This window comes from Numida meleagris, chromosome 12 (genome assembly GCF_002078875.1).
Source record: "Numida meleagris isolate 19003 breed g44 Domestic line chromosome 12, NumMel1.0, whole genome shotgun sequence".
Classification (NCBI taxonomy): Eukaryota; Metazoa; Chordata; class Aves; order Galliformes; family Numididae; genus Numida; species Numida meleagris.
In genome coordinates, this window is record NC_034420.1 from 12,725,435 (window position 1) to 12,753,204 (window position 27,770).

General features: G+C 53.5%; 1 protein-coding gene across 1 annotated transcript; it reads left to right on the forward strand.

Annotated features, from left to right (window-relative positions):
- Positions 371-26,102, forward strand: PDGFRB (platelet derived growth factor receptor beta). The gene is made up of 23 exons (XM_021410439.1): positions 371-712; positions 9,335-9,412; positions 10,280-10,576; positions 10,686-10,955; positions 11,240-11,367; positions 11,678-11,852; positions 12,403-12,595; positions 12,810-12,925; positions 13,456-13,582; positions 13,750-13,961; positions 14,598-14,692; positions 14,965-15,097; positions 15,499-15,603; positions 15,710-15,820; positions 16,168-16,321; positions 17,177-17,343; positions 17,594-17,712; positions 18,644-18,766; positions 20,158-20,269; positions 20,575-20,674; positions 20,789-20,894; positions 21,390-21,619; positions 21,985-26,102. Exons 2-23 carry the CDS (start codon positions 9,364-9,366, stop codon positions 22,133-22,135), a joined length of 3,273 nt encoding a protein of 1,090 aa, XP_021266114.1. The 5' UTR covers positions 371-712; positions 9,335-9,363; the 3' UTR covers positions 22,136-26,102.

The following is a 27,770-nucleotide window of genomic DNA, read 5'->3' on the forward strand; positions in this document are numbered from 1 at the left end:
AAAAGAAGAATAGAAAGAAAATAGGGAGAAAGGCCCGAACTGAAAGCAGGCACGGGGAGACGCAGTGCAGCACCCTTCCCTCCGCTTGAAGGGGAGAGCCGGGCTGCTCCGGGCTCCTTTTGTTTCCCGTTTGCGGGGCCCTGGCTCTCCCTTCCCGCAGCCCAGCTCCCCTCCGTCTGCGCCACTTGAGCTTCCCTTCTTGTTTTCTATTTATTTATTCATGTATTGATTTTTGTTAATCCTTCCCCATCGCGCCGCTCTGTTGGGCTTTAAGCGAAAGTTTGGCTCGAAGCGGTCCCGCAGAGGGCGGAGGGAGGAAGTGGCGGCACTCCGCTGCGGGGCAGCCCCGCTGCTCCTCCCCCTCCTCCCGGGCTGCGGTATTTAGCCCCGCACACCGCCCCGTGCCTCGCTCCGCTGCACGTCGGGGGGCTGCGATGCGCTGAGGGCGCAGCACGGGGGCTTGGCTCTGCCCCAGCGCTGGCACAGCCTCCCCTCCCCTGTTTTATTTTCCTCAGCACACCCCCCCCCCCTCCACCGCCCCCCCCTTCATCTTTCTCCTCTATGTGGGAAAGCCTTGCCAGCTGGGGAAGGCTGGGAGGGCAGAGAGCCTCCGCAGGCTGCAGATAAAGAGAGCGGAGGAGGAGGAGAGAAAGGAATTCGGGGCGGCTGTGGACGCGCGGAGCAGCGCTCACCCAGTGGGACCCCACGTGAGGTAAGGCCCGGAGCTGGGATGGGATGTGAGTCCCCGGGAGGGGCCTTGCTAATGGGGGTAATGGTGGGGGCTGGTGCCCTGAAATGTCCCACCAGCCCTGGGAGGGTGGGGGTTTGGGGAGTGCGGTGGCATCCCATGGGTAGAGCCATGTCGGGTGACCCACCAAGGGATGCTGTGGCTGTGGCAGGACCTGGGGGGCCTCTGCTTTTCCCTAGGGTGTCCCAGGTTCTTCCCTGTGCTGTGCTGGGCTGTCAGAGGGCTGCTCACTGCCTTCAGTGTGCCACCGCTGTGCTGTCACAGGCAGGGGCTGCAAGCAGAGCTGGGTGCAGGGGATGCGGGCTGCAGGGCCTGACTGCCCCATCCAGGAACCATGGGGAGTCTGGTACAGAGCATTGCAGGGGGCAGGAGGGGCTCCCTGCTGACCTCCACGCAGCTCCAGGGTGGGTTTGCAGGAGCTGCGGGTCCTTGCTGTGTGCAGCGATGCTCAGCTTCACCCTGTGCTTGCACCAGGCAGAGCGGCAATAAAGCATCCAAACACAGCTGGGGCCGCCGCTCTCCAGTCCTTGCTCTTGGCGGCCCTCCTGTCCCCATGGGCCAGGCCAGCGTGCAGGGGACATCTGCAAGCCCCGCTGAGTGCCTGCACCCATTCAGGGTGGGGGTAGGCCCCCTTAAGGGGCACAAATGTGGGCAACCACTCAGCTGTCCCAGAGGCCTCCAACCCCAATAGGTGGTGGCCGGTCTGAAGCAAAGCCTGGGGACAGGGGTCTGCATGTCCTGCAGGGCTGTGACAGTCACACCAGGACTTTTGGGGACATTATGGGAATGGGGCATCCTCCTCCTGTGCTCATCTGCCAACAGGGAGTGGAGCTGGGGGTGCAAAGGGATGTTGTGCTGCTCCATTCCTGCCCTGCAGCACTTGAGGCTTCTGCTAAAGCAGCAGGGAAAGAGCTGAAAGCAGTGGGCTCAGCGCTGTGGGCTGCAGTTGAGGAGAAGCCACCAAATGTCCTGGGTGCTTCCAGTGGCGTCCCACAGGGCTCAGTCCTGTGCATCTCCCGTGAGCATACAGGGAAGAGGGATGGAGAGAAGGAGGCTGGGAGCAGCAGCCCACTGCGCTTCGGGAGGAGCTATTAAATGGCTGTACGTGAGCTTGGGAGAGAAGAGCCTAGGCAGCTCATGCTGTGGGAAAGGATCTGGGGGCTACACTGGACACAAACCAGATTGCAGCACGGCGCGGGGAAACCAGCAGTGCTTCCTGTGGGACTGGAAGGAGCAGGGCTGGGGGCAGAGCCAGCACAGAGCAGTGCTGAGGGATGGACATGGGGGGAAAGGTTTGAGGAAAGCACGGAGCCTGCAGAAAAGGCTGCAGGGGGCTGACAGAGGGGGCTGATAGTAGCATTGGGTGCTCACTGGGTGTTGTGGTGGTAGCTTGAAGTCTTCATGCATGGGGAGTGCAAAGGAAAAGGTCATTGTGTAAAGGGGTGGAAGACTAACTTGTGGTGAGCAGGACGCCTTCAGCACTGCAGGTTTCGGGTGACAAATGCTTGGGGGGATGTGAGCTCTGCAGCAGGGTGATGCACTCTTGGTTCCCTTCAGGCTCCAGTTTGGTGGGTTTCCAACATATCCAAAACAACAGCGTTACAGAGAGAACAGCGTCCCTGAGAATAGGGCAAGAATAAGTGTCTGTGAGCACCAGAGATTAGGAGACACTCTCCAGCAGCAGATGCCAAGTTGAAGCAGGGTGGGTGTTTGGCCAAGCATCTCCCTGGATGCAGCAATGAAGAGCAGGGAGCAGAGGAGCAGTGATGGCTGAGTACTGCTGGCCCACAGCCCCCGGTGGTGGCATTGGTGCTGCCTTGGCACAGAGCTGGGGGCTCACTGGGGACTGGTGGGCTGGATGGGTCTCATAACTGCAAGGCAGGGCCAGGCTGGGGCACTTGGTGCAGTCTGTTTGTTTGTGCTTGAACTGAGGGGAAGAAATCCCTCTGAGAGGAGCTGTGAGGGGAGGGTATAGGTCGGGGGATTGTTCCCTGGGGGGCTGGAGTGGCTCCAGAAGGCTCCTTCTGCTCTGCCAGGCAGACTGGACATAACGAGGCTTGTTTTAGCAGTTGCCTAATTAGGCTCCCCTGAGCCAAGCACACCTCTGCCCTGCTCCACTCCACGAGGACGGCCCTTCCTGGAAGCATAGCACTTTCCTGGAGCAGAGCTGGCTGGGACAGGGATGGGGACACATGCCAGGGATGAACAGAGGGGCACTGGGACAGGTCAGGGGGTCCCATGGGTCTGTCCCTTTCCTGGCCTTGTGGCAGGGTATGCTGGCGATGATCTCCTGGCCTTTACACTCTGCTTTCTCCTCATCCCTGGGCTGCAGGCTGTGGAACAACCTTGCCCACGTCAACATTCCTCATGAAATCTCCCATAGAAATGATGCTGCCAAGCAAGTAGGAGTTGTGTGGTGCAGCTGCAAAGCAGGGATAGATGGCAGGAGGTGCCTTCCCCGCTAAGGAAGGGGACTTCTCCACGCGTCCCCTGCGGGCTACAGCAAGGAGCAGGGCCCCATCCTGCTCTCCCTCTGCCTTCCCCCTCCTGGCCCGTCTGCCATGCAAAGGAGGTTGTGACTGAAATCTTAATGCTACCGAGACACAGTAATTGGCACCAATTAAATTGCTACATTCATGTTTGAATTGCTTTAACTGGCGAGACACACTGTCTTATTTATACAAAAAAATATGTTTGCTTGTGGGTTTGTCTGAACCGGGGCCAGCAGAAAATAAACCATTTCAAGCTCTGCTCTCTGAAAGCGCATTCTCCACTTGCAAACTGAAAGTCACCTCCGTTTCAGGCTTTGCTGAGCAAATGGCTGCAGAACAGAACCCTGCTCTGCTCAGGGCGCTCCTTGAGAGGGTCCCGTCCTCTCCTGCCAAGTTTCTCTCTCCAGTCTGGGAGCGGATGGGGAGAATATGGTCTGATTCAGAAAGGCAAACTCTGGCAGGCGTAGGACTCGGTGATTTCGAAGCCGGGTTTGGGGAGAGCAGGTGGTGGGTCTGTGGGATTCAAGGGGTTTTGAAGGGGTTTGTAGAGCATCAGTGCGGAGAGAAGCTGGGGTTTTCTCTGTTGTTCTATGGAGATGGGGCCTGGCCCCAGCTTGCAGCACAGCTTGTCCCTGCTTTGCAGCAAGGAGGGGGGACACGGTGTTGGGTATGAGGCAAGGGGTGAGGGATCAGCTCCAGCAGCAGGGCACTGCGTCAGGCCCCGTCCCTCACGTGTGCTGCTGCCTTTGGCACACCGGGTCCTGCTCCTCATCCCCGACCACGGAGCTGTCGTGTGGCTAATCCCAGCCACGAGAGCCTAAAACCCCAGAACAAAGCGATTAAGCTCGGGTCCCTCGCAGGCAGCCGAGAAGAGAAGGGCCGATGCATCCATGGGAATTATTTCCTCCTCCCTGGCAGCACCCGCATCTCATGGACATTTTCAGGAAGGATCAGGTTGCTCTCCCTTCGCAGGGACGTGGAGCTGGGGATGCAGCAGTGCAAAGCCCCGCATCCTGCTGGGAGGCAGGACACAGGGAGATGTCTCTATCTTCATTTCTCTCTCCTTGATTAGCGGTTAATTAGAGCCATCCAGGACCTTTGGCCCCAGCCGTGCACAGCGGGGGATTCAGACGTGCAGGGGACACGTACCTTAGCAAAGCGCTTAGCTTTCCTTGCTGGAGGAAGGGAGAGAGCAAAGCCCTGGGGTGCCCTCATCCCTGCATCCTCGCCTGATCCTTTCCACCCCTACACAGCTGGAAAAGCATCAGGCAAGTGGATGGGGACACCCCGAGGTGTCCCACACGTTCCAGCCTGAGGACAGAGGGGACAGATTGATCTTTGAGGAGCCACTACCCGCCAGCCCCCAGGCTTTGCTGCATGGTTGGGGCCACCTCTACCTGGTGCTGGCAACGAAGCGATGCTGGGAGCTCTGTGGGTGCTGCCCTGTGGGCTGGGGGCACTGCATCCACACTCATTACTCGCGTTGCTCATGTGCTCGTGGTGTTTGCTCCCTAAGATGTCTTTGCTGTCAGGGGTGATGGAGAAGTTGGAGGGTGGTTTCCATAGGCACCAGGAAAGCATGAAATGCTCCCAAGAGGCACATTTGTACCCCCCGGCGGGGGGGGCGGGGGCGGGGGCACTGCCTGCAGGGAGCGAGCTCTGGCGCTGAGCAGATCCCACTGCCCATGTCCTACATGAGCATCCTGCCACAGCTTGGTCCAGGTGACCAAGGGGCGAAGAGCAAAGCACCCCATCCCTCCTTCCTGACCGCAGGTGAGCCCCTTACCCCCCTCCCAGGGTTTTCCCACAGCCCGCGCCAGGCTTGTCAGCTCCAGGGAGCAGCCCCATGCCCGGCCTTCTTTCCATGAGCGGAAGTGGGGGGAGTATGCGCAACCCAAAGGGCCACGAATACCAACACTCAGGGCTGGGGGATTATTTATAACGCTGGCTCCGCTCCAAACAGATGTTTCATTTTTATTTTGAACTTGTGCTAGATGGGTCATTCATTTCCTCTGTCTCCCATGGGCCTAAACCAGAGGGGGAAAGCGGGGGGGATTAGGGCTGAGCATCCCTTGGTGTCACCACCACGGGGGTAAAGCATCACGACCCAGTTTGCATCTACAAGCTGATGTGCAAAAGGAGGATTTTGCTCCAGGGATGGCCCGTGAGACCCTGAGGACTTGCCAGTCCCTCGAGTTTCAGATTTCCAATCTCTGCGTTTTATCATCGGCTGCTTACAGGCTGGGGATGACGGGCTCCCCGTGTGCGCAGTGCCTAATTCTAGCCATGTGCTGGGAAAAAAGAAAAAGGGCTCAGTGATGATAATCTTGCCTGTGAGTAAATGTGGTGTCATGGGAGCCGAGGGACCCCAGAGGAGAGATGTTGCAACTCCAGCCAGTTCCAGCCAAGAGGAAAAAAAAAAAAGAAAAAAACTCAGTTTTATTTAGATTAAAGGGTGGGAAAGAAGCTGTCACAGAGGCAGGGGGGAGGGTGGCAGAGGGAAATGGGACAGGCCAAGGAGTTTCACTGGCAGACAAGCAAGGCTGGGGTCTCAGCAGCCTTTGCTCGGGGAGCAATTCCCCTTCTTAATGGGGTGGGACACCAGCCCCCAGGCCGGGAGGAGCCCCCGCACCGTGGCTGCGTGGGGCATCGATCCCGGGATCCATGCAGGGCTTTCTCATTGCGCGCGGGCACCCGTGATCTCACTTAATGACTCAGATGAGTTTAGACAAAGAAAAAATAAAGTATATTTTACTTCGCGCTAATTCGCACCAGATGTCCTTCGCCTGCTTGGCAGGGCCGCGGGGCCAGCGAGCGCAGCGGGAGCGCCGGGAATCGCAGCCTGGCTGGAAATGGAAAGCCAGAGGAAAAGCGAGGGCAGCGGGATGTGCCGAGAGGGGGCTGTGCACCCTGATTTCCAGCAAACAGCACAGCTTGCTGGTGGGCTGTGGGTCGCAGGGAGTTGAGCTCTGTTCGAGGAGCGGCGGGGCTGCAGGGTGTACAGAACCTTCCCTTCCCTGTGTGCAGCTTGGCGGGCTGCTTCCCAGCTCCCACGGTGCTGGGGGTGCTTGTAGGCGGTGCTGTTTCTCCTCTTGGTTGTGAATGAGAGGCAAGAAATGTGGTCAAGGTGTGTGTGCTCAAGCAGCGGGCAGCAAATGGTAAGGGTGTTGCTTGGCGCGCATGCCCACCTGTGTTGATGTGCCATGGTTTAAGGCTGTTGAAGGGCTAGAAATGGACACAGCACTGGAACGAGGGGGCTCAGAGGTGGGCAGGGCATGCTGAGCGCCGCCAGAGCGTGTTTCTGCCTTCATCATAGAATTGTTTGAGTTGGAAGGGGCCCTTAATGGTCATCTGGTCTGAGTCCTCCGCAATGAACAGACACCCACAGCTCCTTCAGGGGCTCAGGGCCTGGTTCTTGAGTGTCTCCAGGGACAGGGAATCCACCGCCTCTCTGGGCAACCTGTGCCAGTGCATCACCACCCTTATTGTAAAAAAATGTTTTCCTTATGTCCAGTCTTAAATCTCCCCTCTTTTAGTTTGAAACCATTTCCCCTTGTCCTATTAAATACCGAAAAAGTTTCAAGACTGAGCCCACACAATATGCTTTGGGCATTCTATTTCAGACAAGACACAGGTCTGGAACAGAGGAGCAGCAATTGATGAACGAGGTTTGGTGAAGCTTAAGGTCCTCGGTAAGGCACAGCTATGGGGAGGAGTGGCAGAGATGGTGAGGGAATGGCCCTCCCCATGTAGGGGTGGGTTTGTCCCCAGCAGAGGTTGGATGTGGCCCTTCTCCACATCCAGCATCCTTGGGGCCACCATGAGGAGCTGTGGGCTGCCGTGAGGTCTCCCCTCAGCCTCCTCTGCTCTGGGCCAAACAAACCAAGGGCCCTCAGCTGCCCCTCACACCTCTTGCTCTCTAAATGCAGCCTGCTGGCCACCCCCTCCTCTCCCAGCCGAATTCCTCTCTTAGAATAATAAACAACACAGCTCAAGAGAAAGCGGCCGGCTTGCCCTCGTGTCACAGCGCCAGAGAGGGGCAGAGGGAGGTTCTGTGCCTGCACTCAGGGACCACAGTGGGGAGGAGGAGTTGGAGGGGTTCTCAGCACAGCGATGGGAGCTGGGATGTTACCTTGGTGCCTGCCAGGGCTGTGCCGAGGAGGTGGCATTGCTGTAGGGCAGGGACCTCGCCCATGGGACATCCTGTGGTTAAAGTTGCTCAGCTGCTGGCCCATGGGAAAGGTGTAAGAATCTGAGGGGCCTGTGACCCCGTTTTCACCCATAGGGCTGAGAGGGGATGATCCATGGCAGCTGAGCACTGTGTAGGTGATAATGTTCGGGTCCCTGGGTGGGATTACATCCATGTGCCTGATTCTGGACCGCTGGGTAGGGTCACCCTCACCTCAGCTCGTTGTCTGGCGCTCGTAGTGTGCATCTTGGTGCTCTTGCTGAGAACGAAATCTGTGACTGAGGATTGAAACAAGTGTCCTCAAGGCTGGAGGAGATCTGGGTGCGTTTACATCCCTTGTGAAATGCCTGTTTGTGCACACATGCAAGCACACATTGCTGTGACGAGGAGAGGAAGGTTTGTCCATCTGCAGGGCAGGCTCTGCAGAACAAGCAGAGCTTTGCGTTTCCAAGCATGCCTCTTGCCCCAGCCAGAGCGGGCAAACAAGGGAGAGGTCACAGCTATTCGTGAGACGTTGCCACCCTCCCACTCTGCTCGGGAAGCATCTCCAAGAGAAAAGGCTTTCTGCAAAACCAGCGTTTTTATTAGAACCAGCCATGAATGCTGGGGAGGCAGCCAGAGGCAGCAGGCGGAGGCCGCAGGGCTCTCGGTTCTCGCTGGAGTCTGGATCCAGCAGAGCACTGGTTCGCTTGGCAGCGATCCTGCAGAGACCAGGGTGGTGCTGGTGGGACCAGACCTCTCTGACAGGCAGCTTGTGTCCATTTACAGCCTGAATTCCCCCCCGCCCCCCGATCCTTTCATTCCCACCGCCCCCAGGTCTTCCCTTTAAGTGCCCTCTTCCTCCCCAGCAAATGCAGAAGAGAGGAGTCACCGAGGGGCTTTGTGGAGAGGCAAGCTGCTGAGTAAGCTGGAGACCTGGAGAGTTTTCTGGTAGATCAGGCTTTTTTTCTTTTTTTTTTTTTCTTTTTTTTTTTTCTTTTTGGAGCCAAAGCAAGAGAATAATAAAAACATCTGACAAGTGCACGTCATTTAAAAACCATTTCCTCCCAACATCAAGCAGAGAGACGGCACTTCAGGGCCAAGAGGCAGCAGACCCACTCGGTAAGAGGCAGTGCCTGGGGCTGGGCCAGCAAGCTCAGATTGCCACCAGCCTCAGGTGGGGGCCTCCTGGGGGCTTCACCTCGGGGTCTGCCTTGGGAGCAGCTTCAAGACGGAGGTGTGAGAGCTCTAAACCTCGGCTTTGGCTCTGGGGTCCCCAAATCTCAGCCCACTCTGCTCCTGTCACCCTGTCGTGTAGGGGATGGCCCCGCTGCTGTTAGGGAGCTCTGGGCCCGTCTCTTTTGGGCTATGAGTTTGCATCAGGGAAGGCTGGACGTGCTCTGTGAAAAGGACTTCTTGAGAAATGTTGATAAAAGGGATTTTAAAACAAAATTATTCCCCGAAGATGCATATTTTTTTAGAGTGAAATACAAGAAATTCTCTGTTTTTTGGGGGAATGTTTTTGGACGTGTTTTCTTTTGTTGAAAGAAGCAGAAAATGCGGGGGGACTGCAGGGAGGGGGGCGTCTGTTTTTTAGCAAGTTTTATCTCACTGGGACTGAGGGAAGCAAAAACTAACAGGGAAAAGGAGGCGAGGGGGGGGGGTGGGAAAGGCAGGGCTCTGCAGTTGGGGAGAGGCATTTTGAGCTGTGATGAGCAAGAGCTGACACAGCTCCTGGAGCCTCCAGCCCAGTCCCTGTTTCCCAGCAGGAGATGCCTTAGATCTGCTCCTTCAGCAGATCCAGCACGAGGGAGAGCCAGGTCAGCAGGAGGAGGGAAAGGCTGAAAACTGGAGAGAGGGGAGGGGAGGTGGAGAGGGGACCCTCAGCCCAGCGGTGTTGGAATAATCCTGCTTTGTTCCTAACAGGATTCGGCCACGGGGCCGTGGAGCCCACCATGCTCTGTCCCTCTCTGAAGGCATCGCTGCAGCTCCTCATCCTCACTGGTGAGTGGTGGCCCAGGGAGATGGGAGCAGGACTAGGCTCCGCATGGAGGTGCTGTCTGGGGATGCTCCCATCACTGGGGTGATGAGGAGATGGGTGATGGCATGGGGAGGCACAGGGGTGCGCTGCTTTCATCCATCCTTCCTGATGACCTGGGTCTGCTGGCTCTGCTGACCCAGTCCTAGCCCTAACCCTGACTCTAACCCTAACCCTGCTCACAGGGACACTGTGGGGGAGCACATGCACTTTCCCAGCCCCACTGGAACATCTGGGTGAAGCAAAGCAGCCAGGAGACACATGGGAAGCTGTTCAGGAAGACCCTGCCTGCTCTATTGCTTCCATAGGATATCCTGCAAGGCTTTGCTTTCATTCCTTTTTCACTTTCCTTTAAACTGACATTGTTTCAGCCCAGCCTGTGTCACGTCTAGCACTGTCTCTGTGGAGAGGCAGCTTATGGAGCAGGGAATTAATTGCTTCATCTCCTTCTCTCCCCCTGCCCACCAAAGGCATGGCTTTTCTGAGCTTTTGAAGGTGCAGCTGAGACCTACCTCTGCTTTATGAGGCGGGCTCATTTTTAGGTAAGCAGTACTATAAGCTGTCAGTCCCTCAGGCCCAGTGCATGGGATGCATACAAGCAAACATCTGGGAGATGTCTAGGTCACTCCTGCTTCCAGCCCTGTCCTCACCAAGGATGTCCCTTGCATTGCTGTAGCAGCATCACAGCAGCCCAGTTTGCACCCTGTGTTTCAGCAGGTGCCTGAATCCCTCCCAGGCTGGCCTCCTGCCCCTCACCTCCTGATGACACTGGGCATTACTGGTCCTTGGATTTCAGAGATGTCCAATGTGGTCTCACCTCTCCCCTGTCCCAGGTCTGCTGGAGGTAACGTCTGGGGGCAGAGGGCTGCACATTGAACCTGAAGATGCTGAGCTCGTCCTTAGCCTCCACAGCACCTTCTCCCTCGTGTGCCATGGGGACAGAGAGCTGGTCTGGGAGCGGGATGGTCAGCCTCTCCCTGCCTTGCTGGAGCAGAAGGACAAGGTCTTCATCAGCAACCTCACCCTCAGGAACGTGACAGGCCGTCACACAGGGGAGTATGCGTGCTCCTACAGCCCCGACCAGGCTCCAGAGCGAGCAGAGAGGAAAGCCCTTTACATCTATGTTCCAGGTAAGGGACAGCACATCCTTGTTTCTGCATGGAAAGGCCCACGTGTGGCACGCTGGGGCAAGCAGTGGGGGAGGTCATGGTGTAACCAGTGTGCCTCTCTCTCCTATAGATCCCTCCTTAGTTTTTCTCCCCGCAATCAATTCTGAAGAGTTCTTCATCTTCATCACGGGCTACACAGAGGCCATCATCCCATGCCGTGTGACCAACCCAGAGCTGCAGGTGACCCTCTATGAAAAGAAAGTGGAGAATCCCATTCCGGCTGCTTATGACCCACAACAGGGCTTCAAAGGCTTCTTTGAGGACAAGACCTACTACTGCCAGGCAATCGTGGATGACCAAGAGGTGGATTCAGACACCTTCTATGTCTACAGGATCCAGGGTGAGCTGCCCATATCTTGGCATATCTCTGTAGCTGTTGTGGCTGTTCCTTCAAAACAACAGAGATGGGACAGAAAAGCTTTCCCCCTCTCCTTAGTGATGTCCCTGATCAATTGAGGGGCTGGATTTAGCCCTGTCTCCATTAAAGAATAGGTTCTGCCAAAGTGTCAGCTCTATACCTCATGGAAGAGACTTTCAAGTGAATGAGTCCACCTAAGATAAATGGACTGGGTGTCCGCTCATGTCTCCCTTATTAATCATCCCTTTCTTTCTCACTTCCCGTAGTCTCATCTGTGAATGTCTCCATCAGTGCAGTGCAGACCATAGTGCGTCAGGGAGAAAATGTTACCCTGATGTGCACCGTCAGCGGCAATGAGCTGGTCAACTTCAACTGGGATTATCCTCGCAAGCAGGTGAGTGCACTGGCCTTTGCCCAGATGTCCCATGGCAATCACTTATCAGTATCACAGAAATGTTCAGGAAGCTTCATGCCATGGCAGAAGTAAGATGCTGCTGCCATTCAAGGAGGCTTGATGGGGAGATCTTTGGATGAAGGCTGTCTGTCTCAGGGGCTTCTGATGGTTCATATTCTCTGTCCACACTGTAAACAGACCACGGTCCTCTGCCCTCTTCTCCTCCTTCCCCATGAGCCTGGCTCTGTAGCTCTGTGGGCATGACGTGCTCTTGACTTCACACACAATATCTCTTGTCCCCGTTGTGCAGGCAGGGAAGGCTGTGGAGCCAGTGACCGACTTCCTGCCCGGATCCACCCATGACATTCGTTCCATCCTCATCATCCAGAATGCAGAGCTAGAGGACAGCGGGACTTACGTCTGCAATGTCTCTGAGGGCTACCATGAGAAAACAGACCGGAAAGACATCATGGTCCAAGTGATCGGTGCGTCACTGACCGTGCTCTCAAACGCAGCAACCCACGTGGGTGTTGCTCCAGGATGGCACCCTCCTCTCTCTGCACAGCCTCTAGCTCCCTCCCCTTCTCACCCCTGCCCTCATTAACCATGGCAAAAAGCCAGCCCTCACCAGCTGTCACTCCATCCCTGCCCACTTCTTGGCTTCAACACATCCCAACTCCCCCATCGCAGCTTTTGGGACTCTTTAATATATTTGAAGGTTTGTATGAGAGCTCTTCTGCACTATGCAGTGCCAGTGTGTTCTTAGATCAACCTCCCACCTACACCTGTGCTCCTTTCATGTCATTTTGGGGAAGCTGCCCATCTCTGAAAGGTGACAGCCCTTTCCTTGCGTGTTACTTGGCCTGTGAGCTCACACCCATGCTCTCCTTGGGCACAGACCTGAGACCTTGAGGGATGAACCTGGAGCTGCTCCATCACTTCAGAGTATTTTGTCCCAGATCCACGATAGCCCATAGAGGTGGAGAGGTGACCATGTCTCTCCCTGAAGCCTGTATCCTTCTTGCCTCTTCTCAGAGCGTGGCTTTGTGCGCTTCCACACTCACCTGAACAGCACAGTGTACGCTGAGGTCCACAAGAGCCACATCATCCAGGTGGATGTGGAGGCCTACCCACAGCCAAACATCGTGTGGCTGAAGAACAACAAGACGTTGACCATGGAGAGCAGCAGCGAGTTCACCATCACCAACAGGAACCTGTCAGAAATCAGGTGGGGGCACATCACTCCTTACCAGGGGACTGGGAGGGGATAATTCACAACACAAGCTGGTTGGGCATGAGTAGGTATGGGATGGTGGCTGAACACTGGCCTTTCTGTGAGCGAATTTTGTGCATTCCTCATTTGGGTGGGAGCCGGTCCCTTCCAAGCAGTGTCAGTCACCAGGTGCCTTCCTGCATGCACTCCATGGCTGTGTCTTCTCCAGGTACCAGACGTCTCTGGTCCTGGTGCGGGTGAAGCAGGAGGAAGGAGGATTTTACACCATCCGAGCTTCCAATGAGGACGATGTGCAAGAGCTGTCCTTCTATCTGCAGATAAATGGTGAGGATGTGCACGCAGGCATGGGGCCAAGGAGTGTGGGGGCAGTCCCAAGGGATGCTCCTTTGCTCCTGGGTTCTCAGCCTGGAGCCTTTACACCTATGACTGCAGTTCCAGGGTGGTTTTGGTCAAAAAGAGAGCATTAAAGTGAGAAAAAAGTTCACCTGAAATATCTCACACTTGGTCTCGGAACAAGGGGGATGAGGAGGCAGTACAGACACCAGCAACATGGCCTTCAAGTGTTGTCCCAAGGATGTAGATGCAGGTTCATCTACAGATGCAGAAGTGTCCTGGACTCCTTCTGTAGTTCCTCTGCTACACAAGCAGGGTAGATAGGGGCAGGTCTCTTCCATGACCACCTCAAACCTTTCTGGTTTTGCAATTAGTTTCAAAAATAAGGCACAATTGCTCTAAGTCCTACCTCACTGTCACATCAACCCTGTGCCACAATGAGGGTCCAGGGGAACTATGTTCCCTTCCCCATCTGCATTCAAAGCAGAGGATTAATTCCCACCAGTGTCTCTTGGTTTCAGTACCAGCCAAAGTGGTTGATCTCAAGGAGAACAGCAGTGCCAGCAGCGGGGAGCAGACTGTAACGTGCTCTGCTGAAGGGATGCCCCAGCCAGAGATCAGCTGGTCCACCTGCAGAAACATCAAATGGTAAGCGGAGAGATGGAGCCGAGCCCATGGGAATGACAGAGCTTATGCATTTTTAGAAATAATAGACTGTTATTTTATTGCGTTCTGCTGGCCCACGCAGCCGGACATCCCATAGTCGTGCGTGGGTCTGGCTGCCTCTTAGGTGCCTTTATCCTCCTCCGGACCAGGTGCGGCAACCAGGGGCAGCCCACCCAGCTGCTGGGGAACAACTCCGCAGAGATCGGCCTGCACACCAACGCCACGTACCATGCAGAGCTGCAGGTGTACCGTGTGAACAGCACCCTGCAGCTGCACAGGGTGGATGAACCCCTGCTCCTGAGGTGCACTGTGCAAAACTTCCTGGGCTCCAACTCCCAAGACATCACTCTGGTCCCAAATGGTGAGCACTGCGGGAGGTGTTTGAGCCGGAGGTGGGGAGATGGACTTTCCTCTCTGTGCCTCCAGCCTGGAGGTGCTGGGAGCCAGCAGCATCCTCTGACAGCTGCAGTCCTCAGGCAGAAAGCCTGGGTATTTCTGCCCAAAATGAAGCCTCCTTTGTGTTGAGCTGCTCCAAGAGCAATCTGTAGCTCTCATGTCCACTGGTCATAGCCATTCTCCTCCCACCCCTGAGCAGGGTTATCCCTCCAGGGATATAGTCCCTAGTGTCTTGTTATTAGCCCAAGGGTCACTAGATGGTGCCACAGACTCAAACAACCACATGCTTTCCCAAATATCAGAAAGGACAGTCTCAACTGGGAAAGTCTGACCAGGAGGAGTGGACAGGATTGTCCCCAGTCAGACTCCAGCCCAGAGGAGAGCCTGGGATGGACGTGTGGTTCTGATTTAAGGTCCATGATGGATCATCAATCTATCATCACCCCCTTGGGGCCAATGTCTCTTGGGGAGGCATGCAGCAGGAAGGGGACAGTGGCTACAGGAGGGAGGGAGACCTCTGTGCTGATAACCCCTTTCCTTGGGGTGCCCAGACTATGCAGGGGTGGGAGTCTGACTGCCAACCCTGTACTTGTTGTTGTAGCCTTGCCGTTCAAAGTGGTTATCATCTCTGTCATCCTGGCCCTGCTGGTCCTCACTGTCATCTCCCTGATCATCCTGATCGTCCTGTGGCAGAAGGTAAAAAAGGACAGCATTTGCAGGCTGTTGCAGTGGTACCCACGTGTCAGGGCGGATGGGGAGAGCAAAGCTGTGAGCTTCTGTCTGATGATGTTCCATCCATGTCAGTGATCATGGGCCTCCATTGGCCTCCTGCCATCTGTAGGCTAGACATGGAAGGTGGCAATGACTGCAGAGGCCAAGGACTCCCTAACAAAACCCTCCACAGTCCCCATGCCCTCCCTGTCCCTCAGCTTCTCAGATCTCCCTTGTCTCTCTGCTCCCCTCTCCAGAAACCTCGCTATGAAATCCGCTGGAAGGTGATCGAGTCAGTGAGCTCTGATGGGCACGAGTACATCTATGTGGATCCCATGCAGCTCCCTTATGACTCCAGCTGGGAGGTGCCCAGGGACAAGCTGGTGTTAGGTAAAGGCTCTGCATGTTCCTCTGATGAGCCCTGTCTGTCTGGGGGTGATGGTTTGGGGTCTGGGATCTCAAGAAGAGAGCAGTCCAAGCAGAGCACAGAGATCCCTGGGATATGATGTGGTCCTGCAGCAGAGGGACCCATCTGGGGCCACTGTGGGAAACTAGCTGCTCCCTTTGGCATGAGGCACATGGTTATTCATGACTCTCTTTCCCTGTGGCTGGCAGCTCCTTCCCTTCCCAGACAGCCACAAACCACTTTCAGTGCCAAACATCTTCACTCTCCACCACCACCGTTCCTACCAGGATGGCTGCTGCCATTTCAGACAAGAGACATGCCTTTTCCAAGGTCCTCTCCTGTTCTTGCGTATCCTCGATGATACCAACCTTACCTTTCTCTGCAGGACGCACTCTTGGCTCCGGTGCCTTTGGACGCGTGGTGGAGGCAACAGCACATGGCCTGAGCCATTCACAGTCCACCATGAAAGTGGCGGTCAAGATGCTCAAGTGTAAGGTCCCCACACTGTCCCTTTCTCCTATCCCAACACCACAAGGCTGGATGATGCCCAGGTGCTCACTCCTCGCCTTCCTGCTCACACCAACTGTCCCCAACAGCCACCGCCCGGAGCAGCGAGAAGCAAGCCCTCATGTCCGAGCTGAAGATCATGAGCCACCTGGGACCTCACCTCAACATTGTCAACTTGCTGGGGGCCTGCACCAAAGGAGGTAACTGAATGCCAGGTGCCCTGTCTTCTCCCTGCTACCTTGCATTGTGCCGCAGGGTGAGAATTGTCCTCAGAGAGAGCAATTGCTGTTTTCTGGTTCAAAATGACTCACCGTTCCCCTGGGAAAGCCTCTCTTTACAGCCCACTTCAAACTGAGAAGGCATGTTTCTGTTAACCCCCACCTACCTTCCCAAACATAAATTTCAAATTCTGATAATGCTCACTCCCACAAAGACATCTTTTCCCCACGGTCCTGCAATCTGGTAATGTTCCCCAAGGGACAAAAATCACTGCCCTAGGGAGCAAACGGGGCCAGGCAGAGGTAATATGAGGGCTCTTTTCCCCCAGGGCCCATCTATATCATCACTGAGTACTGCCGTTACGGGGACCTGGTGGACTACCTGCACCGCAACAAGCACACCTTCCTGCAGTCCTATGGCGAGAAGGCCCGCCGGGAGGCAGAGCTGTATGGGAACACCATCAAGGAGGACCATGTGCAGAGGTACTTGGAAAGCAGCCTTCTCCTCCTCTCTGCTGCCTACACCGTCTTAGCCCACACCAATGAGGGAGGCTGGTAGTGCCAGGAAGGATACCTTCATTTCCTCCAGACCAGTAGAATAAATGCTGGCCTAGCAAGGGAGCGTGGTTGCCCAATGTTACCTTTAGCCAAACAGCCACCTCCAGACAGCTCCTGGCAGGCAGGGATTTAGCAGATGCAATTTGTGTGTCCTGGAGGCTGATGCTAACACATACCCTGGCTGCTGTGTGCCAGCTGGGAATATTCCCTGGCAGGATTAACTTTACTAGCATGACCGTAGCTACTCGCTGAGTACAGAAAGGAGTTTCTCAGCACGTCTTAGCCTTTGGAGACCTCAGCTGTGCGTTTTCAGCACAGGTTGTGCTGCTACTGTGCCTAAGGGAGAAGTGCTAGAGGGAGTGCAGTTGCACAAGAGGTGCTAAGAGGAAAGGGAAACAGTCCTTCATCCAGCTGCCAGCTGTAAGAGGTGCAGACACATCAGTGCAGAGAAACACTCCCATGGGAAACTAGAAAGCAGCACTTCCTTCCAGCACACAAAAGCAACAGTAAAATAGAGCAGTGTTAGGACATAAGCACAGCTGCCCCCTCTGCTTGAAGGCAGCTGAGATTCTCCTAAGCACAGAGCAGAGCCTCTCAAGCCCCAGAGGCTTTCTCCCGAAAGGAGATCCCCAGTGCCAATTTGTATGTCACAGAGCTTCTTTCCCTGCTATGAGATATTTCAGTGCTGGGGCTAAGGGTTCAGGAGCTGCAGTTCTTCAGATCATTTCTCCCATACCCTGCATCTCCTATCCTCCTCACGGTCTCCTTTTCCCCCTCCAGTCACCTCTCCTTGTCTGTCGAGAGCGATGGGGGCTACATGGACATGAGCAAGGACGAGTCTCTGGATTATGTGCCTATGTCTGACATGAAGGGTGAAGTCAAGTACGCTGACATCGAGTCCTCTAACTATGGCACCCCATACGAGCTGGACAGCTATTCCCCATCAGGTAACAGCTCGGCTGTAGTAGAAGGGAAAGGAGCTTGCATTTGGGGTGCAGGATGCCTTTGCTTGCAGAACTGGATGGGTCATATTGCAAAGGTCACCTCTGAGACTAATCTAGCCTTGTGCTGGAAGCCCCAGCCTCTGTCCTGGTGTTGGTGGAGGCAGAGCAGTCCCCATTGAGCTGGTTCCTTCTGACAGCTGCAGTCCATGAGTGTGCCATGTCACACCAACCTCTGTGTCTGCCTGTCTTCCAGCTCCTGAAAGAACAGACCGGGTGACACTGATAAATGAATCTCCACTCCTCAGCTATATGGACTTGGTGGGCTTCAGCTTCCAGGTGGCCAATGGGATGGAGTTCCTGGCTTCCAAAAATGTATGTATGCAGGCTGGCCCATGGAGGCAAGGAATACTCTGCTGTGCCTGTGGTCACCTTCATCTCACTGTCCCTCTGTCCATGCTGACCTCTTTGAGGGACAAGTGGCCATGCAATGGAAGGGCTGCCAACCACTTCCCCTTGGAAGTACAGCCCTGAGCATCAGTATTTTCACGCCAGCAAACCCTGACATAGATCAAGCTTCACACCTCAAATTCCGTGACTCTGAGCTCTTCCCAAGCCCTGTGTAGCACAGCTGTGATGTTACATCATCCTCCTTTACTGGGATGACTGGCTGCAAACAGATAGCCTTGCTGTGCTAAACTGAGGGCATTCCAGAGCAGAGCTGCAACTCTCCATGGACATTCATATTGTCCCACATGCTCTAAGCTCCCCAAGCCTCTTAAGAAGTGCTCGTTCAGTGGTAATTAAGCCAATAGAGAGGACCAGGCTATGGGGGCTTCCTAAGGTCTGGCTTAGCCTAGGACAGGCAGTAACATAGTCTCTCAGTGAAACATCATGCAGGGCAGGGATAAGAGACAGGGTGGGGATGGTATGAATGATGTGCAGAGAGAAATTTCTGGCTCTTTGCCTCCAGCCAGACGGTGCGATCTCCAGAAGTGTATAGTCAGTGCTATCCCGTGGAGCACAGAAGAGGAGCTCCAGATTCCCACAGTCTTACTTTGCAGTGATTTAACATTACTGTTCTAACTGGTAGTGTCTGGAAAACGTCGGGGCCCTTGCCAGGATGTCCCAATAAGAAGCAAAAATGAGGTAGTCCTTCTAGTGGCTTTGAGCTATATAGGTCCATAAAGGTGGAGGAGATGACTCCTGTCCCTGCAGCAAAAGAAGTGGGCTAGTGCTTGAAGCTGGGCTTCTTCTCTGTGCCATTTGGGGCCCCTCCCGGTGACAGTGCCCTGCCTCTCTGCAGTGTGTGCATCGCGACCTGGCTGCCAGGAACGTCCTCATCTGCGAGGGGAAGCTGGTGAAGATCTGCGACTTTGGTCTGGCAAGGGACATCATGAGGGATTCCAACTATATCTCCAAAGGCAGCGTGAGTACCAGGAGCCATGCCATCCCCTTCTTCCTAGGGCTCTGGGTCTGGCACCATGCTCCCCTGCCAGCCCCCTGTCTATTGCTGTGCCCAGGGCTGGTGACATGGCAGCACTCCCAGCTGACGGTGTCAACTGTCACTGGCCAACCATAGTGCACCTGATGTGCTCTGCACACTGTGGAGTAGCAGAATTGTATGGCTGTATCTCCAAGCTCTTACAGAAGAACCCAGGCCGCAACAGCAAAACTGTTGGATTGTGCATTGGCAGTGGAGTTGTGTCCCTTCCCTGCGTGGTGCTAAGCCTGGTCTTCAGCTGCAGGCAGGAGGAGTGCAAAGTTAGGCAGCTTGACAGTGAGTCACTGGCCACTCTGGGGAGAGGTCCACAGACTTCTGCTTTAACCACCAGACCACAGCGTAAGAGGAAGTGCTTTCCTGCAAGCAGCTACTTTCCAGAAAGACATCTCCAGTCTTTCGAGGCAAGAGAGGATGGGGCTATTATTGAGCTTCCCTGAAACCTTCCCTGTGCTTTCAACATCGGTGTGTCTTCTCCAGTGCTGGGCATCTGGAAATGTGTAACCCTAAGCAAAGCAGGACACATAACTGGCTCTGTTTGGCCGACAGGAAACTGAGTCTGAGGGAGCTGAGAGTGGTGCCAGGTCCCTCAAACCCCAATCTTCATCTACTCAATGAACTACTCAGCCTCCCTCCTGATTTGTCCCATTTGCATGGCGTGGCAGCCAGGTGCTGAGCATATTGGCCAGGGGACTTCTCTGCAGAGAGGCTGTGATTTTCCAGTCCAGCCTTGATATAGCTGCTTTTCCTTATGAAATGAGAAATGAAACTGGGCCTCTCTGCAGTTCTTCCTGGAGATTATTTTGGTATTCATTGTGCAAGCAAATCTTTGGAACAGCACAGCCAGTGCTGCACACACTGATCAAGTGAGGCTCCTTTTAGTGTATCACCATGTGAGTAAGAACAGGAAAAGCTGGAGCTTCAGCTCTTTCCTGGTCATCCCATAGCCCTCTCCAGCTTAGTCTCGGGTTTCCAAAGTGCAGATAGTTCTGGACTCCCTCTGGGAGTTCTGTGGTCATGCAGTGCAATCAGTGAACTCATCCCAAGGACCAGAGAACAGAGACAAGCACCGTGACAGCTCATTATGGCAGACGGGCCATGATGGAAATAGATGTAGCATACCCGTTCTTCCCTCCTGCTTGCTGGGTTCATCCTGCACTAGGAAAAAGAAAATTGATCCCTCCAAGAAGTGCTTGTCAGCAGATATTTGGGGCTGTCAGGCAGCTCCAGGTGGTCTCTGCTTGTAAACAGACTCTTTCTTGTTGAAACAAATGCTGTAGATGCAGCTGACTCTTCCTCATTCCAATTTTTCCTCTTAGACCTTCTTGCCCCTTAAGTGGATGGCCCCGGAGAGCATCTTCAACAACCTCTACACCACCCTGAGTGACGTGTGGTCCTTTGGGATTCTTCTCTGGGAGATATTCACTCTAGGTAGGTGTCCTGGAGATCATGGTTGTGTGCACAGAAGTGGTAGCACTTTAGCACGATCCTTTCCTAAGACCAGAGGGTAGAAATCCATTCTAATCCCCAAGTCCCAACTCTACGAGCATCAGAGTAGCACTTCACTCAATGTCTCCTTTTTTCCCATGCTGACGTGGCCACTTGGAAGCAAAATGAAACAGGAAAGGTAAATTAAAAAACAAAAGACAAACAGGAAACCATGGTGTGAAAAGCATGATGGCATGGGGGTGGGAGGCTCTGCACCAGCCTGATTCCCTGCTCTCCCTGCACACCAGGAGGGACTCCCTACCCTGAACTGCCTATGAATGAACAGTTCTACAATGCCATCAAACGTGGCTATCGGATGTCCAAACCCACCCACGCTTCTGATGAAATGTAAGTGCTGCCTGCATGTGTTAACCCTGGGCCTGCTCTGCAGAAATGACAGGAGCAGTTCTGCCTCTGTTTTCCCGCTAAGTCACCAACATGCCCGTTCTTCCCACTTGTTAGCTACAATATCATGCAGAAGTGCTGGGAGGAGAAGTTTGAGATCAGACCATCCTTCTCACAGCTGGTGGTGCTTATGGGAAACCTCTTGGTGGATTGCTACAGAAAGGTACGTGCCAAGGACTGTGTGTTGACGGCCAGAGAAGGGTCAGTTGAAGCTCCTTGAAGGATGCCACCTTGGTTACGGCACTTGATTAAGGTTCGGAGACCCTAATTAGTAGCTGCTGTGCTATAGGATTTTGCTGTGATTTGGGCTGCATTAATTTGAACAGCCAGTGGAGGTCGTCTGGGAATCCTGGGGACATTGCGAGACAGCTGTCATCAGCAGGCAGCTGGTTTCTCAGCAACTGCAGAAATGAGAACTGGCAGGAGATCAGAAGCCTGCTGCCAATTGATATTTTGGAATGTATATATATATTGTGCTGCTGATCTCTCATATAGGAAACATTGGTGACATGACTGTGTTGGAGTCAGGGTAGCTGAATGCAGCTAGATGTCAACCCCTGGGGAAAGAAGCCTAGCAGTCAGGGAAAGCAAACACAACGTCTGTGTGTTTTCTCTGCTCACAAGACTTTCCTGTTTCTCTGGTAACCTGTGAGAGCAGAGGTACCAGCAGGTGGATGAAGAGTTCATGAAGAGCGACCACCCCGCTGTTGTTCGCACAAGACCCACGATCCCCGGGCTGAACAACGCCAGGCTCCCTCCCAGCTCCCCCACCCTCTACACTGCCGTGCACCAGAATGGGGGCGAGAACGACTACATCATCCCTCTTCCCGACCCCAAGCCTGAGGCAATGTGCGATCTCCCTCAGGAGGCCTCCATCAGCCGTGCCAGGTAGAAAAGTCACTTCTAAATGCTGTCTCTGCCCAGGATTGCCCAAAACTGAAGAAGTGGGCTTCAACAGCAAATAGCGATGCTCTGCTCAGGGATGGGTTTTCTAGGAAAGGAGGGCAGTGTCATCCCCATGAGCTCCCAGGGATGGAGGTGAACCAGAGGGCTGTGAGCTAAATGGTGTCTTGTCTCATCCCCATGTGTCAGCCAGCACAGCTGGAGACAGGAGAGGGCACGCTGGGGCACAGAGCTCTGGAAAGCTGCTAAGATTGACCAGGAGCTCAATGTGCTTCTCATTCATTGGGAATCCTGTTTCATCAGGAAACTCAGGATAGGCACTCATTTCTTTTCCCCTTTTCTCCCTTCAGCTCTATGCTGAATGAAGCCAACACATCATCTACAATATCCTGTGACAGCCCCCTGGGCCCCCCGCAGGACGAGGAGCCAGAATCTGACCTGCAGCTGGGCTGCCAGGAGCTGGCCCCGGGGCACCACGAGGTGGAGGAGAGCTTCCTTTAGGCAAACCTGGGCTGACGGCATCTCCCCACGGTGAGGCCAGGTGTGGGGCTGAGCCAGGCGTCTCAGAGAACCACGCTTTGCGCTTGTTCATCAGGACATCCCTGCCTGTCCTGGCATTCCTCCCTATGTCCCGTCTTCCAGAGTCAGGCGGGGAATTAGAGACATTTTCCCCACTGCCATTCCCTTCCCTCCTTACAAAGAGGCGGCTCAGTGCCAGCATCTTCCAGATCACTGCCACATCCTCCTCAGCGACCAAACCGCTGTGGGAAGGAGACATCTCACAGACCAACATCTTCTTCTTAAGCGGAAGGCGTGGGCTAGATCTCCACAAGAGACACCACTTTCCGCATTGCTAAGATGCTCCAGCCTCTTCTCCTTCCACGCTCTTTAGATGGCAGTGAGTTCCAGCTCCTCTGCACCAGCACTTCTCTGATGGTCTCAGCACCAGCCACACCGTGGTTCTACGAAATACCACCAGGACAGATGATTTCCTTGGAACCCATTGATGGGGGGTAGAGAAGCTGCAATACCCAACTCGAGCTGTTGGGTGGCTAGTCCTCCAAGCACAGCCAAGACCTGGAAAGACCAGCCAGCGTCTCACAGATACTGAATCACCATTTTCCTATCCTGACTCTCCAGTGGACAGAGCATCGCAAGCACTACAGGTACCCGTGGCTCTGGGGCACAGCTCTGCCCTCCTACCCTGAGCCATCCTGTGCCCAGCCATGAGTCCCAAGGGCCAGGAACAGAAAATGCTCTCACAATGACTCTGTTGTAGAGCAAAGAGGGCAGTCCAGTGTTGTTGTCTGCGTGGGCACTAAGCTAATTATTCTCCAGTGATGATTTAAAGGGAACAAATATATTAATCCACTAGCCAGGGCCAGTATAAGGAAGCAATATGGCTATTCATTAATCTTCTACTGCCACTAAGCCCAGATCATCTGCTGGGAAATCGTATAACTGCAAAATGTTTGTGTCTTATCTTTGGGAAATAAGAGCTCCCTTGTAAAGACTGTTCACCCAAACACCATCTTTCTCAGGATGGTGGGTCTCACCAGTCCCTCCTGAGTCATAGCAAAACTATGGGGAGCAATAAGAATGCCAGAACACCAGCCCAGGGACATCTCAAAAGGCAGAGAGGGGGAGAGGCTGGGAAGCTGTTTGCCATGACACCTTGCTTCCTTCTGGGGATTGGGCATAGCCACTCAGCCTGCCAGGGCTAGAAAAGCTAGACCCCAGAACTACAGCTCTGACACCACAGAAACTAGCAGTTTTTTTTTCCAAAAGGAGAAGTTTTGCCTTGCAGAGCTCTGCAGCATGTCCCCCACTCCCATTAACCTTTGTGCTGCCCTACTCATGCACATTTCTCTGTGCGTCCCACAAATCCTGCACAGGCAAATTTGAAAATTCAATCAGCATCTTTTGGGTTTCAGCCACCTCAAAGCCACTGATTTTTTTTTCTTTTAATCTGATAATTCTGCCAAAAAAAATACCAATCAGCAAAACAGCTTCTGTCTTAAGTAGTCCATCATTGCAGCACTGCCATTTATGCAACTGAAAGAGGAGTAGATATTTTGTAGGTTGATGCCCTTGGTAAAATGTGAACCTAAGGAAAAGCACTTCTATTGGCAGCCAGTGGAGGAGTATTTTAGTCCTTGTGGTCAGATTCCCCATCATCTGTAGGAAACACACTGTGAATGACAACTGTTTTTCCATACTAGATTCTCCTGACTGTAATGAAGGAGCCATCTTCTGTGGTTCCAGAAATGATCCTAACTGTGGAGAAGCAGTAATTTCTGAGATCCTTGGGGTCAGACCACTGTATTTTTCTAACATGCAAGGTGCTTGGTAGGATGCATGTCACTGCAACTTGAGCCCATAGGATGGCACATCAGATCACCCTGATCACTCCTGTCTACACCAGCTCCATTTTTAATTTGTCTTTCTCTGCCAAGTGTGACCAGAAGTATCCAGTACTCCAGGTCAGGTCAAGTCTAGACCTCACACAGGGCATTAATACCTTCTGGTCTGTACTGGATTTGTCTTGCCTAGTGTAGCTTTGGATAATGCTGCCCTTTTCCCAGCCACAACATTGTGGTAGTTTGGAGTCATCCTCTAACCAACCTTAACACCTACATCTTTCTACTCTTCCAGCATTTCTAACCAAAATACTCCCTGCAGTTCCAGACGTTGGGTCATCAGCACATTTCACTAACAAACTGTTATTTTTGGGCTGGATCAACTAATAAAAATATTGAAGACTTCAGGCATCAAAAGCAACTCTAGGGAGCTACTTCTACTACCTCCATCCAGCCCAAAGATTTTCCCGTCAATAAAACCCTTCTCACCCTCCCTTTGGCCATTTGCTTCTTTATTTCACAAAACCCGTACTCAACTTCATCTTGTACAGAAGAATTACTAATTTCCCACTATTAAAATATTATTCCACAGTCCTGAAAGAGAATATCTAATTCTTGTCCCTAATGGGGGATCTCAGGTGTCCGGTCCTATTAGCTGGGCATTAGCTACACTTGGATGCCTATTGCATTCTATCCCATATGTACATTCATTTCAATTATTCTTTACATCAAAACCTGTTCTGGCTGCTTAAGGGATCAGATTTGTCAGCAAAACCCACCTCCCTCTTCCTTCTTAAAACAGGTACGCCACAATGGTACCATTCTGCACTGCAGAGAGGTATGACCAAATAGTCGCTGTTGGCCCTGTGATGCCAAGGGCCAGCTCCTGCACTTTGCGGTACTTTCCCATCCTTACTTGACTATTCCCACCACCCTGCCAATGTATTTTGCTAAGCAAGCCTGCAGCCTGAGCTGGGCAAACTCTCCTCAAAGAAGGCTTAGGAGGGGTGAGCTCACCCCACGTGGGGATCTGGCTCCAGCCCCCATTCCCTCTCTGCTGCCAACACTCCAGTCCTGGCATGACCCAGAGGAACAGGGCCAGCAGAAATGCTGGCTGTTCTGGGCCCAGCAGTTTTGCAGCCATGATTTCTCCGGTGAGATTCTGAAGGGAACCGGTCCCTCTGGGTTTTTTCTTTCGACGATCAGTAATTTTGTTTGGATGTGTTTTTGTGTTTAGAGGTGGACCCAAACTGGGTGCCTCCCAAAGGGAGACATGCCACAGCTTGGGCCCATCTCTAGTGCAATATCTTTTATTTGTAGATTGTATTTTACTCTGCAGCTGTCAATTGTTATCAGCACCAGTATACGCATTATCTTTCTTCCAGTCACTATTTCATACATACCTACGTGTATCCCAGAAACTAATGCAACACTTCAGAGTCTCTTTTTGTGTTTAAGATGCTTCTCAGACTGACGTGTGCACAGGTTCTAAGCCTTTTGTCCTTCTTGGTTTGAGCGTGTTATTATTTTTTTTAAAGTGAGAGTGTCAACGTTTAGTGTTTGTGTCGTGTTAAGAATCCTAGAGCACAGTGGACTTTAATGTAACTCAGTTGTCTCTGTTCACCTGTCAGTAGGACTGTGGTGGAGCCCCACAGCGTGGGAGGCAGAAGTGCAGTGCAGACGTGCAGCCAGGGGAAGTGGGCCAGAAGTGAGAAATGGCTCTTCCCCTTCTTCCCAGCTTGGGGCTGGGGTGGGTAGCACCACAGGCACAGGGCTCTGCGTTTTGGCTGTTGGAAAGCCTGAGGTCTGTCTGTGTAAAGCTGGGCAGATCTGAAGAAGGGGATTCACGCTGTCGCTCCGCAGCATCTCTGAACTGCACAGCACCTGCCTCCACGCCATCTGCCAGAAAACATCCCGAGGGCAAGGGAAAAAAACAGAGTTCAGACTAAGGTACCAAAGAGTTAACATTTTCCTAGGTTTACAGACGTATTTGTAGGACTTGTACTTTGTCACATCTATAGCCATGAGATATTATTTTTATGCTGTAAACTTTTACAAACACATTTTTAAGGAAAGAGTTTAAAAATAAAGGTGTTTTTCTTTTTGCAGAGTGCCATCTTCTCCTTTTATTTATTTATTTATTTTCCCCAATTTTGGTTGCTGCCCCTTGCTCCCACTAAGGTGGGGTTGGGAATACAGCTTAACCGTGTTGTGGGTGAAGGCTAAGCATATTAATACGTTGTGCATGACCCTAGCACTTGCAAAATCCAAGCTGGGAGCCAGGCAGAGAGAAGCAAGGCAACAGCCAAGCCCAGAGATGTGGTAAGGAAAAGGGGCTGCAAACAGGGCAGGATCTACCAGTGTTCCAGTCAGTGGACAGCCTGTGGGTCGTGTTGTAATGGTGGGAGGCAAGCAGAGGGAAGGCCACCAGGAACAGTGCCCACCTGCGTTCTGTGAGGTTTGGGCAGCAGCCACCAGCACCGTTCTCCGTCGCTGGTTCTGTGCTCAGATCAGGGAAGGATGCAGGAGGTGCCAGTCTGAACAGTGCTGTAAGGGGGGGGGGGGGACACACCACAGTGCAGGTGATTTTTGCATGTACTTTAACAGACCAAGTCCCAGCAAACTTCCCCTTTTCCAGCACAGCTTGTCCCAGGCTCCCACCCCTGCTCAGTTTGCCAGAGAGGAGGATTGCAGACTCCTGACCAGCTCAGGTCAATGCTCTCCAGATCTGATCTGAGTCACCTGGCACAGCTCAGCCCTGACAGCCAGACTAGGCATTTTCCTCCAGAGGCTGAATCAGCAGGGGAAAAAATCACCTTGTCTGCAGAGAGGCTGCAGCACAGGCTTGGGATGGAACAGGGAGGGGACAGACCCCAGCCAGCTCCCACTGCCCAGTCTCTTCCTGGCAGGGCTCCACAAGAAGACTCCTCAAAGAGAAGGGAGGATAAGAAGTTGTTTCCCTTCTCTATATTAAACCTGTCTGGTTTACTACTTATTCACACTGGTGAGTCAGTTCTCTATGAGCTGGCATTTGTTCCTGGAAAAAATAAAATAAAAGAAGAAGGAGGGAAACAAACATCCTTTTAAAAGCCCCTTTGGCTCAAAAGGAGGAAAGAATAATCAGGCAGATGTCTCCTGCAGCTCAGCAGGCCCCCAGCTCTGGGCAGGAGCCCCCCAGCACACCGCAGTGCCTCCACTTCACGTTCTCTTTCTCCACAGCCTGCCAGGAAAAACCGCTGAGAGGAAACCTTCCCCAGCCAAGCACTGCTGTTTCTTCTCTCCGGGCTCCCTCATGCTCTCCAGCCATCTCTCTAGCCAAAACCCAGAGCTTTCTCCATGCTCCCATGACTCTTAGTCACTTTCAGCACAGCCATGCTCTCATCTCTTGGCCCCAACGCTTTGTCCTCCTGGTACCTCTCTGACCGCAGAGACCCCTGAGCCTGTCCTCTGAGTTTGGAGACAAGAGGACCTTCCTGTGCTTGAGCTACTCCATGCTGTCCGGTGGTGGCTGTCACTTCCCAACCCAACACTACCACAAACAGCTGTGACCTTGCAGTACAGCAAGAGGTTATTCAGTGCTAGAACAGAGCAAGGAGCAACCATAGGCCATCTCCCTTGACCTGCTAATGCCTTGTTGCCCTGACTGTGCCTAGAAGAGTTGTTTCGCTTCAACCCTACTCTCACCTGCTATTTTGTGTGGGGAGCCCAGGGGAGGGTTAACAAAGTGCCTAATTACTGGTCCCAGCTGTCTGCCAGGCTGTTAATTAGAAAACAGC